The sequence below is a fragment of the Solanum pennellii genome, chromosome 6 (assembly GCF_001406875.1).
Source record: "Solanum pennellii chromosome 6, SPENNV200".
Classification (NCBI taxonomy): domain Eukaryota; kingdom Viridiplantae; phylum Streptophyta; class Magnoliopsida; order Solanales; family Solanaceae; genus Solanum; species Solanum pennellii.
Genome location: NC_028642.1, coordinates 29313017 through 29327836, shown reverse-complemented (window position 1 = coordinate 29327836; position 14820 = coordinate 29313017). Strand labels below are relative to the sequence as shown.

The window sequence follows — 14820 nt, the reverse complement described above, 5'->3', positions numbered from 1 at the left end:
GATCACATTGATTTGTTCGAGGATCTAAATGAGACAGTGAAAGTGAATTCCAATCTATCTCATTTTCCAACTGCTTTTGTTCTCCCCCTAATGTTGGGTAAACTGATTCATCAAAATGACAATTAGCAAACCTTGCCATAAATAAATCTCCAGTTCTAGGTTCCAAATATTTTATAATAGAACGAGATTCATACCCAACATATATCCCCAACATTCTTTGGGGACCCATCTTTGTGCATTATGGTGGAGCAATTGAAACATATACCGCACAATCAAAGATTTTAAGATGGGAAATGTTTGGCTCCTGACCAAAAACCAATTGTAATGGGGAGATGTCATGATAAGTGGTTGGCCTTATGCGCACAAGTGCTGCTGCATGCAAAATAGCATGCCCCAAACCAAAACAAAAACTTTGTTCTCATCAACAAGGGTCTAGCTATCAATTGAAGACGTTTAATCAATGACTCTGCTAAACCATTTTGAGTATGAACATGTGCAACAGGATGTTCAACTGTTATTCCAGTGGATAAACAATAATCATTAAACGTCTGAGATATAAACTCACCATCATTATCAAGACGAATTGTTTTTATTGCATAATGTGGAAGTTGTGCTTTTAACCTTATAATTTGAGCCAACAACCTTGCAAAAGTCATATTGCGAGTTGATAATAAGCACACATGAGACCATCTTGTAGATGCATCTATCAAGATCATATAATATTTAAATGGTCCATATGTAGGGTAATAGGTCCACATATATCACCTTGTATCTGTTCCAGAAATGCAGGGGATTCCACCCCTACCTTAGCCACTGATGGTTTGATAATCAACTTTCCTTGTGAACAAGGCGCACTAGAGAATTCCTTTGATTGAAGAACATTTTGGTTCTTCAAAGTATGCCCATGTGAATTCTCAATTACTTTGCGCATCATATTATAACTGGGATTGCCCAACCAGTCATGCCAAATGATAAAATCATTAGAATCAATAAACCTTTTGTTTACTACGGCATGTGATTCAACTGTACTAATAATTGTATGGTACAACCCAGAAGAAAGTGCTGACAATTTTTCATGCGCAGTTTTCTTATCCGCATTTATTGTAGTTATATAAAGGTATTCCACCTTTCCTTCTTTCGCAGTCTCAATATAATAGCCATTTTGGCGAATAACCTTGAAAATTAACAAGTTTCTATTAGACTTACTACAATACAATGGATTGTCAATTACAATCAATGTTCCTCCAGTTAGTAATAAGGTTGCTCTTCCAGAGCCCTCAATCAAGTTTGTACTATCGAATATTGTATTAACATATGCCTTTTTCATTACCAAAGAAGAGAAATATTTCTTTTCTCTTAGAATTGTATGAGTTGTGGCACTGTCCAGAAGACACATATCTCCACTACTCATCTTGGATCCAACTGAAGACTGAAAAATTTTATTTATCTTCACAAGAATAAAAAAAAATACATAATAAGAAGTACGAAATTTAGCAAAAGAAATCTAAGTACATAAACTTTAATTAAGACATCAAAACTACATAAAAGCATTATTCATTCCCTAGTTCAATTTTCAATCTCAGTTGTGATCCCCAAAGAAGTTCTCAGCTTCCAGATGAGTAATATCATCGAGCCCATCAAAAGCATCATCTTTCAATGCTAAGTTTGCCTCAACATTCTCATTATATTTTTGAGAAGATCCTGCCTGAATATCATCTTTGAGAGTCAAATGTGACTCTACTCGAGCTTTACAAGAGGAAGCGCCTCCTTTATCTCCTTTCCTTTTAAAGAAATTTTGATACAACCTGACAAAATGCTCAGGTGCCCGATATTAATTTTTCCAGTGACCTTTAAGGCCACAACGATGACAATGATCGCCCTTTCCTTTAGAAGGATTATTTTGAGAACCTATATTGTTCTCCCTTTTGTTATGACCACCACCTCAGCGATTATTATATCGTCTTTTGCCTTTGTCACGCCTGGGCACATTGTCATGGCCCCGATTATTTGTCTTATTTCAGACCAACTATGTGCTTCAACCGCGTGTGCCTCCGGTAATGCAACACCTCCAGCGGGATGGGCTTCGTGATTTTTCATCAAAAGGTCATTATGTTGCTCAGCCACCAGAAGGCATGAGATCAGTTCAGAGTATTTCTGAAAATCTTTTTCACGATATTGCTGCAATGTCAAGTGCCACAAATTCAAGTTTTGATAAATTCGATATGATGAAAACTATCATAAAATAATTTTGAGTTAATATTATGAAGTTGATTTCTTTACAATAAATTGTAAAATTAATACTTTAAATAATAAAGTAAATGGTGAGTATAAAATACATTATATCCATGAACACTAATGTTAGATTAATAATATAAACTCATGAAGCATTAAAACGGTAAGAATTAAATATAATTCCTACTTGTTTTAAGTATTTATTACTAGTTTCAATTAATATCAAAGTCTAGTAATAATTTCAAGTTGTATTTAATACAATATTATATTCTTTATGACACATAAAATGTATAACAAGAAATTACTTACGTGTATTCTAACTATCGTGATATCATATTGCTTAGTATTATATTTAGAGTCATAAATTAGTAGCATAAATAATATAACAATATAAACTTGAAACGTATTGATTATTATGCCTAGTAAAGTATTATAATAATATCTAAAGCAAGTTATGTATGCAGTAATAAAAATACTAGTGAAAGATTTACGCAAGTTCTATTAGAGACGTTATAGACATACAAATATATACCTGACTCTGAAAGAAAGTTGATTAACTATTAGGAATAAATTTCGAATTAAGTATGTCTCAGTTGGTTAGAGACTCGTGCTGATAACGTGTTGTAAAATATTAACAAATATGAACACTATAAGAAAACTGCCTAATAGCGAAGGGAAAACTGGTCGCTATAAGTAACAATCTGGTCCCAAAAAGGACAATAGCGACCAGCTGTACTTGTCCTTATAGACTTAGTCGCTAAGGACCTTTAGGGACGAGATTATCGGGATGGTCGCTGATTCTTTTTAGGGACTAGTGTAATTGTGGTCCCTAAAATACATGTAGGGACCATATTTCTGGTACCTATTCGCATATATTCAAATTGAAATTATGATCGTTAAATCATTTTGCGACTAGATTCTAACTGGTCCATATATCATTTGGGACGACTTCTATGCTGGTCCATAATCATTTTGCGATCAATTTAAAGTTTGATCCGTAAATCAGTTTGCGACCAGTTTTTAGCTCATCTATAAATCAATTTATGAAAACTTTAAAGCTGGTCCCTAAATCATTTCAGGACCATTTTGAAGATGATCCATAAATCATATCGCATCCATTACAGATTTCCTACTCAAAAAGATTTAAGAATTTACATTCTAGTCCTTAAATCACATTGCATTTGCACCTAGAAAATACGATAATTAATATAAAATTGTCACTTTCATATATAATATATAATGTAATTATAAAATAATGTGAGTATAAGGCATCTAACTACATACAACACTGAGGTAAGCTAGTAACAATATTGTGATCATGAACCCTTAGCAAAAAAATTATATACTAGCCTTAAACTATATAATCCAAAGTTGCCTTCACCTTCCCAGCAAAAAATGGTCAATCTACATGTTGTTTAACATCAACTTTTTGCAAATTTCAGCATCCAAAATCTGTAAAAGAAATAAAACTTTCATTTAGAAGACCTATATATAAAGATAAACATAAAGATGTGATTAAATCAAATAACAATTTCTACAACATTTGTACCACTAATTGCTGCAACAGTTGAGATTTTGGTGGCCATTTTTTTGTGGGAAATTGTTGTACACAATATAGTGGTAGCAGCAGCAACACTAATTACTTATATTGCGACGAGTAAATTGTAATCGCAAACTAAAATTTACAAGGAACAAAACTTAGTCAAAAGGTTAAAGTTAAAAGAGGAAGAAGATCTTACATGTTCTAACTGAGTTTGTTATCATCACTTGAAAATCCTTAAATGGCCAAAATTCCATTTTCTCTGTAAAATTTTATCAGTAGTTAATGTGCTGAAAAAATATATAACGTTACGTCGTACATGTTCTAAACAGGAGGGAAAGTCTAAATGTATTAACAAAAAGAGGAACCACTACATGTACTGTATATGATTACATTTTCACTCTCACAGATACAACTAGGACAATGTAGTCAACTTTTAATAAACTTAGAACTTACAGCTTACACGAAGTCACTCTAAATGACTCAAGAGAAATTGATTTGAGAAAAAAATTTTGTAAGTGTGATCACTCGATCATTAAAATTACCTTTTGGTATTTGATCAATAAGATTTGTAAAAATATCCAACAGATAATTGTTTGGCAACTATAGACATTCAAATGAATGCATTAAATAGCTAGCTTTATAAGATGATATACTTAAAGTAGGAAATTTAGAGAGAAGCAAGAGCAGTGTATAATGCAGGTGATCTAAAGGGAACGACATCTTAGGCTCCAAATGTGAACATAGTAAATGATCCAAGATGGGGGAGAGCACAAGAAACACTGGGGAAGACCCTACGATGGTAGAAAAATATGCAAGGGGGATAATTTTGACAGTGGCTAGCTCAAAGGATGGGTATCTTCAAGCTTCAGCTTGCTACAAGAACTTTGGTGCTCAAGATTTAGATCACTGGAACAGTCACCACCGTTTTACTTCTGATGCTCAAGTCAATAGCTAACCTGATATCACACGTTAAATTACGTTTCTTATCCAATTTCACCTTTTGTTTGCCAAAAAATTGATATTGTTATGTAATACTACAATTTATCATTCATTCATGTTACACCACAGGATATGGCAAATCTATTACAACCACCATTCAAGACATGTGTGGACGAAGGAAAAGCCACCAGAAACTATCTGTTTGATATTTTTACAACTATTGTCACAAGAAGCAAAAACTAGAAGAATCTAATATTCAAAACTTATGTGGAAGAAGGAAAAGCCACCAGAAACCACAGGATATGGCAGATTCATTGGCTTTGGAAAAGCAGAAATTAGAAGAATCTGATATTGACAGAGCTCTTAACAATTTTTTCACCATTAGAATGAGGTTAGGACGATTCAATAGTGTTCCAAATTTATATACTATTTATCATTCTAAAATTTATCAAACACACAAATATATTTTACGATAAAACAATCAACAACTAATAGCTTCGCTACGCAGAACCAACACGATAAAATGACGTTTCAGGTGAGTGTTTACTCACATAGTATCATCAAGTATCCGAATAGTCACACTCTTGAATTGGAGGCTGGAAATTAGCGTCTTGCGCTAAAAAAATTCTTTTCAATTGCTTTAGTTCTTTCATCTCATTTTGAAAGTTAGACATGCAATCCTTCAAAGACTGATTCTCTTTTTGAGTTGAACGTAGCTCAGCCAACAATTAAGCCTTTGAGGAAGCCCCACCTTTCAAATCTCTTGCTTTTACGCCACCTTCAAAGCCAAATACATGACTACTACTTTGAGGTCCAAAGCATTTCTCAACAATTTCTATGCTAGAAAGTGATGATTCAGACTCCACCAATTCTTGAATTTGAGCCTACAAAGTGTATGAATGAGATTGTTTTCAAATTCCATAATAACTAAATGCTAAGAACATGTACAAATAACTAAATGTTAAGAACATGCTCAATTAACCAAACGCACATGCTTCTCGATTGTTTCAGAATCAATAAGTGTGTTATTCTTCTTGCGAGTCTCGTAAAAGCTAGTTGCCAAATCTGATGAATTTCCATATTTTCCGCCCTTTACATAAAAGTTAACATGTCAAAGTAGGGTTCATCAACATTAAAACAGAAAAAGATTTGATGATAACACCTTTTGATAAATAATCTCTCTAATTGGCTTGCTACCAATATGATGAAGCATCTTCAACTTAGCTCTATTTATTGCATTTCTATTGCTTCTCACCTATATTTGAGTAACAACATTAAATTCAAATGTTATAAATAAATTACCAAAATGAGATCATAGTATGAGACAAAATTACATAATTAGATAATATGTCAGACCTGAAAACCTTTTGAAGTAAAATGTTCTGTTACCAACCACTCCCATTGCTTCTTTTCTACCTCCTTAGGCATATTCTTAAGAGCCTCTTGTATAGGCTTACCCTTCACATACTTTGCATGCAATTGACCTCTCCATTTATTCCATAACTCTTTCATCCATTCCAAAACATGATCTCGATGACTATTTATGTCATCACTATCAAATTTATCCTATAATGTATCAAACATAGGTTCACATCAATTATAATCATAGGAACAACTTGTATTTTGTTTAAACTAACCATCAATTCCTTAGCTCTAACAAAGATCAGATCTGTCAAAAACCTAGTATGTAAAACGATATCGGAGAAACAATTTAATATTGAACAAGAAGGAGTACACTAATTAAGCATCGAGAATTGTTTTAAGAAGAGAGTAGACCCAGAATAAATTGCAATATTTAATACAATTACCTTAACAACAGCCCACATGTGATTTAGCTTTTCCTCCTTAATGTGTTTCCATGATGATATTCCTAACGGACATATATTACGATCACGAACTGTTTTACCCAAGTGCCTCGAAAATAGATTACTATTCTTCCCAACAGTTCGATTATTGTACAATGTCACTTTTAGCTTTTGTCCAATATCAAGCGATGCAACTTCTTTGCACTTGTTACTTCCTCAAACCTTTTTATCCATTCCAGTAGCACATGAACCTATATTTACATAATTTATAAATGGTAGAAAAAATTGATATGATAAACTTGTGATTTAAGTATACTTGTTTCAGCTCTTTGGCCAGACTGTTTAACTTGATCAATAGGAGAAATTGAAATATCAGAATGCAAACTCTCTTTCTCATGAGCCAAAGTAGTTTTATTTGTTGTTCTCCATCCTTGAGAGAAACTTAATGCAAGAAATTATTTCAGTAAAATTACTTGAGTTAAATTAAATTCAATCTGAAAAAGAAAATCATACTTGTTTCAAATGTTGGGGTGGGCTCCCTAACACTATCGGTTTGCATATGCTCTTTCTCAAAAGTCAAAAACTTTTTATTCATTGTTCGCAATCCTTGAGAAAAACCTAGTGCAACAAATTGTATCAGTAAAAGTACTTGAATCAAATTAAATTCAATTCTAAAAAAAAAAGAGATCATACTTGTTTCAAATGTTGGGGTGGACTCCATAACATCATCAGTAAAAAGAGAAATTGGAACATCAGCTTGCTTATGCCCTTTCTCAGAAGTCAAACACGTTTTATTCATTGTCGCCATCCTTGAGCATCAGAAGGTTTTGACATACTTTGACTAACACAACGATCACTTTGATTGAAAGATCGCTCCTCATTTTCATATCTTCAATTGGGCACATAGATTTAAGCCCTTGATATTTCCCTTGAGCCCCTAGTGCAAGAAATCATATCAGATAAACATTAACAATAAATTCAATTTAGTTCTAAAACATGATAATTGTAGAAATCATACTTGATGAATTTGTTTTGATATATTGCATAAGTTCCTCTGTAGATGAAAAAGATGGAATATGTTCTTTCTCAACACTCAAGTAGTTTTTCTTCATTGTAAAAATAAAAAGTTTTTAGGGGTAGGTTGGTGAAAGGGGGAGGGGGAAAGGGGGGCGCCCCGGAGATATGTATGGAGGGGTACATTTATGTTTTTGAAAAATAAATTTATTTAAATAGGTTAGAATCATTTTGCGCGACCAAATCCATATTTGCTCATATTATATTTGGATGGATTGTGATTCAAACCATTTTTTTCTCAAACCATATTCAACTCATCCAAATCTAATCCAATCCAACCGTTGGTCACCCCTATATATGATCATGATACAATAATTTATTTTGTCATATCAATTTTACCTTTTTAATGAAAAATCTAGTTAAATGATTTTATTGATGTGAAAGTCTATGTTGAGTGATTTTATTGATACAAAAGTTTAAGATGAATGATTTTATTGATAAAAACAAAGTTCAATGACTTTGATGGATAAATTTACAAAGTTGAGTGATCTTTTGAGATACTTACTCTGAAATTTGCGTTGTTTCATTTTCTTTCTTTATAAATCTACATACATTATATCCTTTTCAAACCTCACTTGTAAAATTATTGATTTATTATTGTTATTTTTAATAAAAAAAAGTTCAGCTTTTTTATAAGGTTTGAACTAAACCATATCTTATTGAGCTGGCCCTCCAGATAAGGAAAGAAAGTTTCTATAATTGGATAGTGCATAGTAGAGGTGTTACAAAAGTATTGTGACCTTGACTTAAAGTTGGAAATGACCACTTCCTCTTCTCTTTTCTGTGTCTAATTAACTTATTGGATTCAATAATTCTATGATGACTGCTTACACTCCTTGGATACCCTTATATTTGATTTCCTCCACAATTTCTTTTAAATGTCATGGTAGGATTTATTCCTCTTTTAGACCTGCTGTTCGATTGAAAAATTTAAAAGCTTTGTTGATTGACTATCTAACTTCTCTTTTAAATAATAAAAGTTCAATTCTTCGCCTCATAATTTTATCCCCATTTTTCCTACCTTCAATTATTTTATTTACAATGTCATTTAATATATTTAACACATGAGTATTATTCATTGAGTACTGTGTAGTAAATTTTTTTGTCGGTCATGATGCACCCAATTTTGAAACTATTGTTAAGGGTGGCAATATAGGTATAATGTGTATTATTTGTCCGATTCAATTCATTTTAAATAGGTTTATCATTTAATTATTTTAAACTTGATTATATGTTAATAAGTTTATATTATCTATCATAAAGTATGAATAACAAGTGAGTATGTATCGATTGTACTTTCCTTAAAAGGGGTGAAAGGATTAAGAAAACCTTTTATATATATGTGAGTTTAGACTCATAGTCATTTTTACGTTTTGTCATAATAGTTATTTATGTTATAGTATTGATGTAGTTTTGGTCGGCCCCCAAACTTGTTTTTATTTTTTGAGATCGAAAGGTTCATCACGTCAGTGTTCATGTGCAATATATAAAAAAAAAATACTAGAAGATTCTTTACTTTATTAGCTGCATTGATGTTTGAATAAAAAAAATGATTTAGCGATGACAAATAAATTTTATAGCTAAACAACAAAGTTTATCATTACTCCTTTCTAATGGTCAATTTCAGTTAGCTATAAGCAAATTAGTGACGAAGTTCAGAGCTAAATTCAATTTTCTTAATAGAACACTTTTTTCTTCTTCTTTCATCATGGAATATTGTTTCTATTAAATATAAAGGAAAAACATTCCACACACTAAATTGTGCACAAAAGTTACATTAAAAATAGATGAAAGCTCAAAAGAGGACCAAAAATACACTAAAATTGTAAATATGAGGAACTATTAATGATTGCTCTAAAAAAATTAATAAGAATAACTTTAAGTTTTAACTCAAAGATAAAGGTCTATTTTGGACCCTTTCTCTCCCTTAAGGTATGTAAGGTGTAGGAACGTATAAAAAGTTTAAAGTGTCTTTGGTCAATTTTTTCATAATTGATTGACTTAAATAATTGGGAAAAGTGTCTGATGTACTCCTCAACTTTGCCATTTGTAGCTGATATATCCCTCGTTATGAAAGTGGCTTATATATGCCCTTACCGTTATACAAACGGCTCACATATACCCTGCTGTTACAAAATGACTCACATATACCCTTCATTTAAGGAAGTTAAAAAAATTAGTTCTAAATTTATATTTATTACTTTTTAATTTTTTTTAAAAAATTATTTAGGGGTATATATGATTCTTCTATCAAAGTTCAAGGTATATTTTAATTTTTTTTCATACATAAATTATTTTTTGACTTCTTTTATTATAATTATATGAATTTCTTATTCTTATGAGGAAAATACATAGAAACCCCCTTAAACTTGGCAGCAGAACTTACTTTAACCCTTAAACTACACGGGCATTTAAATACCCCTTTAACATTTTTCAAGTAATTTAAACACCCCCTTAGGGATGATGTGGCAGGGAGAGTATACTCTCCTTAAAGCGCGTGAAAAAAAAAGTTGAATCTTTTGAAGTCCTACACATGGCCTTTTTTTATTGGTCAATATATAGTTAATATTTTTAAATACTTTTTCTTGATATATTAACTCTATATAAATAGGGAAAAGGGTCTGATATACCCCTCAACTTTGTCATTTAGAGCTGATATACCCCTTTTTATGAAAGTGGCTCATATATACCCTTAGTTGTAAACAAATGGCTCACATATACCTTTTTCCTCTGACGGAAATGAAAAAAAATAATTTTAATCTAAATTTTAATTATTTTTTTCTAAAAAATATAATCCCATATGAGTAAATTTAATCCTCGTCAAACATGTTTTTTTTGACTTTTTTTATTTCAATGACTAATTTATAATTATTATTTTGATAATCAAATTTATTTATGTTTCACTAATATTCTTGTAAAACTTATTGTAGATGACCAAAATTTTTTCTTTGAATACGAAATTAAATTACAATACACACAAAAAAAATAATTTAAAATTTTTTTCTTTAAACTAAGGAATGAAAGACAAACAAAATAAGAATAAGAAACTCAAATAATTATAATAAAAGAAATCAAAAAATAATTTATGTATGAAAAAAATTAAAATATAACTTGAACTTTAATAGAAGAATCATATACACCCCTAAATAATTTTTTTAAAAAAATTAGAAGTAATAAATATAAATTTAAAACTAATTTTTTAACTTCCGTTAAATGAAGGGTATATGTGAGCCATTTTGTAACGACAAGGGTATATGTGAGCCGTTTGTATAACGGTGAGGGCATATATAAGCCACTTTTATAACGAAGGGTATATCAGTTCCAAATGACAAAGTTGAAGGATATATCAGACCTTTTTCCCTTAAAAATATGTAAAAAAATTACTTAGAGGTATATAGAATTAGTGGGTCCCCTTTTAATTTCTTTAATTTTTTTCTTTTCATTTTGTTGTCTTCCCCAATAAACTTTTTTCTCCATTGAAACACCTCCTCTTCCATCTTCCTTCCACTTCAAAAAAAAAACTACTTTCATTTTACTAATCCTTTACTAATTCGTAAAATTCAATATCAAAGTTATTTTATTGCTGATTTTGCTCTATAGTATTGGTGTCGATTTTGTAAATGTAAACTTTCTTAATTTTGAGTGACTGATTCTGATTTCTATATCTATTCAAATATTTCTCATAGAATTTATATTTTTTATCAACTTTCTTATGTAATCTTCATTTCTTATTTGAGTTGACAATAAAGCCTTGACTTTAAACAAAAGTTCTTCATCCAAAAGGGTAAATACTTAGGGTGGACTCGAAGAAGATAATGTGAGTATTATAGTGAATAATTTCATTCTAGTTATTCAAAAAAATTGTTGAATAGTGTAGAAGAAAAATAAGTATTGTAGGTTGAAATGATGAATAACAAGGAAGATGAAAGAGAGGGAGAGGGGGTACGCATTTATAAATTAATTAATTGATATAATTAATATTAAAAGTGTTTAATAGAAAATAGTGAATAAGTAAGAAACAACTAAAAATTAATGACGTGGTATCTACATGGTTATGATGTGGCGCTTACTGATTATGATGTGGCGGGTGAGAGTAGTGTTACAGTCTCAGGGTGAAAAAAAAATCACTTCAAAGATGATAAGCGGGGTATTTAAACGCCCGTGTAGTTTAGGTATTAAAGTGAATTTTGCTGCCAAATTTAGGAGGGGTTTATGTATTTTCCCTTATTTTCTTTTTTTTCTTTCATTCCTTAGTTTAAAGAAAAAAATTTTTAACTATTTTTGTTGTCTACATTGTAATTTGATTTTTGTATTTGAAGAAAAAAATTAGGTCATCTACAATAAGTTTTACAAGAATATTAGTGAAACATAAATAAATTTGATTATCAAAATAATAATTCTAAATTAGTCATTGAAACAAAAGAAATATCAACAAAATATGTTTGACGAGGATAAATTTACTCATATGGATTATATTTTGTAGAAAAAAATGATAAAAAGTTAAATTAAAATTATTTTTTTTTTCATTTCCGTTAGAAGAAAAGGGTATATGTGAGTCATTTCTTTATAAGTAGGGTATATATGAGCCACTTTCATAACAAGGGTATATCAGCTCTAAATGACAACGTTGGGTGTATCAACTCTAATTTTTCTTTCACCATACAAGAAGTTAAACAAATCCAAAGTTTCCTTAAACGTCACCACCCAAAACAAGTTCAAACATTAAGGGGCCGTTTGGTTATGGTATAACTTGTCTTTTATTCATGTATAAAACAATGTATTAAGTTATGCAATGTTTGGTAGAAATTTTTGTTTACGTAGAAAAGTCAACATAACTTATACCATGTTTGGTTACATTTTTGTAGTTCTACATAATTAACACCAACATAACTTATGAGGGAATCTATGTATAAAGTTATGCAGGGTAGAAGGTGGAATAAGTTATGTAGATATTAGTTATACATGTATTAAAGTGACAAATTACATATTTACCCTATTAATTTATTTTATTGTTTTTAATTGGAAACTTTATTGTTTTCCTATATATAAGTTTGTTGTTTTTATTTCTTTTTTATATTTAGACCATTTTTATTTCTTTTAATTTTTGGCAGAATAGTCTAGTGGATCCTCGTACTTGTATCGGATTGTATTATGGACTCTTCTACTTAGCTTTTTGTCATCTAGACACTTATACTCAACATAACACAATACATTAAAACCCTCTGATCATTGATCATCCTTATGTGGCATTAATATAGATGAGTTGGCAAGAGAGTCACACGCCTGCAAAGGCAAGTGAACATGATATTTGATATTTCAACTTTTACTTTTAAGTTATTAAAATTATTTTTAAAAAAAAATAAATTTAAAAAGGAAAAAAACTCCATCTTCTTCCTCACACTACCTCCATCTTCTTCCCTACACTACCTTTTTTTCAGCCACCCCGACCCCAACCTATTTTTCTTTCTTATCCACACCCTATTGTTATTTATCTTCATTTTTCTTTCACTTCTTTCTTCTTTCCCTCACCCATCCCTATTTTTTTCCTCTTCAATCATCACTTTCCCTCTTTTTCCCTCCCATACCTGAATTTCTATCTTTCTGCCTTTTCTTGCTCCTTTTCTACTTCTTTCTTGTTTTTTTTTTACCCTAAATAAAATACGAAATTGGGCAAAAAATTTTGAACATAATAAGCAAAGAAAAATCAGAAATTAGTGTAGTTGTTGATATCTCTAATGAGTACCTTGACCTCTTTTGGTGTCAAAATTATTCTTGTATTTGTAAGCAATTTGGGGTGTGAAATAGTAGTTAGCATTGGATTATGAAAATTTTGGTTAGATCTGGTTGTTAGGTGGCTTGGTTGTTGTTATTGTGGTTGTTAGATGACTTAGGTTGTTGTTACTTTGATCTCGACGGTAAAAAAGCCAAGACGCCGGCAAAAATGGACGCCGCCGTCAAAATGGAGACGACACAATGGCTCCATCGATTTCTCCGGCATCGACGAGATCATCTACCTTGTTCCGACCAGTTTGTATTGCTATCCATGCCGGAAAATAGGAAATGCTATATTGGATTTTTACAATTGGATTTTAATGGGTTTTACGACGCCGGCTTGGTGGTGAAATAGTGAAAATAGGGAGAATTAGGAATGTCAATAATAAATTAAAATGACACTAGCGGGGAGTGAAGTAGTTTCATGACTTCATCAGACTGCTCGATTGTGAAAAAATCGAAGAAGAAAAAAATGGGGATATGGAGATGGTGGAGTTTTGACAGTGATGGTGGGTTAGGGAAAGTGGAGGAAAGGTGTACAAAAATAATAATTTTATTTTATTTGATAAAATAATTTTTTTTAATTTGTCTTTTATTTAATATTTTTACTAATAATTAAAAAATTATTATGAAGAAAATTATGACTTGGCATTAATATATATGACATGGATATGACACAGATATAACATGTCATCTATGTAAGGGAGAGTGAGATACACATATGGTCAGAGGGATTTAAAAATCTCATTTTGGTTAAGTTCAGGAGTCCAGATGACAAAAAGCTAAGTAGAAGAGTTCATAATACAATCCGATACAAGTACGAGGGTCCACCAGACTATTCTGCCTTAATTTTTTTAATTGGAAACTTTATTGTTTCTAATCAACATGTGTTGTTTTTATTTCTTATTATATATAGATTATTTTCATTTTTTTTATATATTTATCGTTTTGATTGATTAATGTAAATATAAATATTTTTTAAATATTAGAAATTGATTGTATATTTTTTAACGGTACATATGCTAATCAAATATTAGCGTTATATATTATTCAATATATTTTACATTTTATTAGTATGTATTATTATTTTGAAAATTATATATATTAATAATTTACAACAAGTTTAATATTCAATACTTAATAATTCATGTATTGTAATCTCTAAACTCTGCATAACTAATACCTGCATAACTAAACCCTGCATTGCTAATACCTACATAACTAAACCCTGCATAGCTAATACCTTCATAACTCTAACCAGTAACCAAACAGCCCATAAATCCAATCCTGACTCCAACCGATCTGTAACGACCTGTTTAGTCGTTTTGAGCAGCAGATTTTATTTCTGGAAAAACTGTGTGAGTCGACGGAACCCACGACGGACCGTCGTAGGCACGACGGACCGTCGCAGGTGTCTCGTTCCAGAACACTTAGACTTCTGAAATTTGGGTACTG

The 14820-nt window shown here is 30.9% G+C and overlaps 1 protein-coding gene across 2 annotated transcripts; it reads right to left on the bottom strand.

The window, feature by feature from the left end:
- Positions 1–3435: 3435 nt before the first annotated feature.
- Positions 3436–7712, bottom strand: LOC107021793. 2 transcript variants are annotated; one of them, XM_015222502.2, is made up of 10 exons: positions 7538–7712; positions 7213–7456; positions 7033–7137; positions 6523–6770; positions 6071–6280; positions 5877–5969; positions 5706–5804; positions 5266–5598; positions 3972–4034; positions 3436–3684 (listed from the first exon to the last, which is right to left on the bottom strand). In XM_015222502.2, exons 4-8 carry the CDS (start codon positions 6538–6540, stop codon positions 5443–5445), a joined length of 576 nt encoding a protein of 191 aa, XP_015077988.1. In that variant the 5' UTR covers positions 6541–6770; positions 7033–7137; positions 7213–7456; positions 7538–7712; the 3' UTR covers positions 3436–3684; positions 3972–4034; positions 5266–5442. The 2 variants fall into 2 exon arrangements, with proteins under 2 accessions (XP_015077988.1, XP_027773359.1); XM_027917558.1 differs by lacking the exon at positions 7033–7137.
- Between the last annotated feature and the right edge of the window lie 7108 nt (positions 7713–14820).

Coding starts and splice junctions, on each gene's coding strand:
- LOC107021793 (XM_015222502.2), bottom strand. Junction 5,970..6,070: donor TTACTTCAAAAGGTTTTCAG/GTCTGACATATT, acceptor ACTCAAATATAG/GTGAGAAGCAATAGAAATGC. Junction 5,599..5,705: donor CTGAAACAATCGAGAAGCAT/GTGCGTTTGGTT, acceptor TACACTTTGTAG/GCTCAAATTCAAGAATTGGT.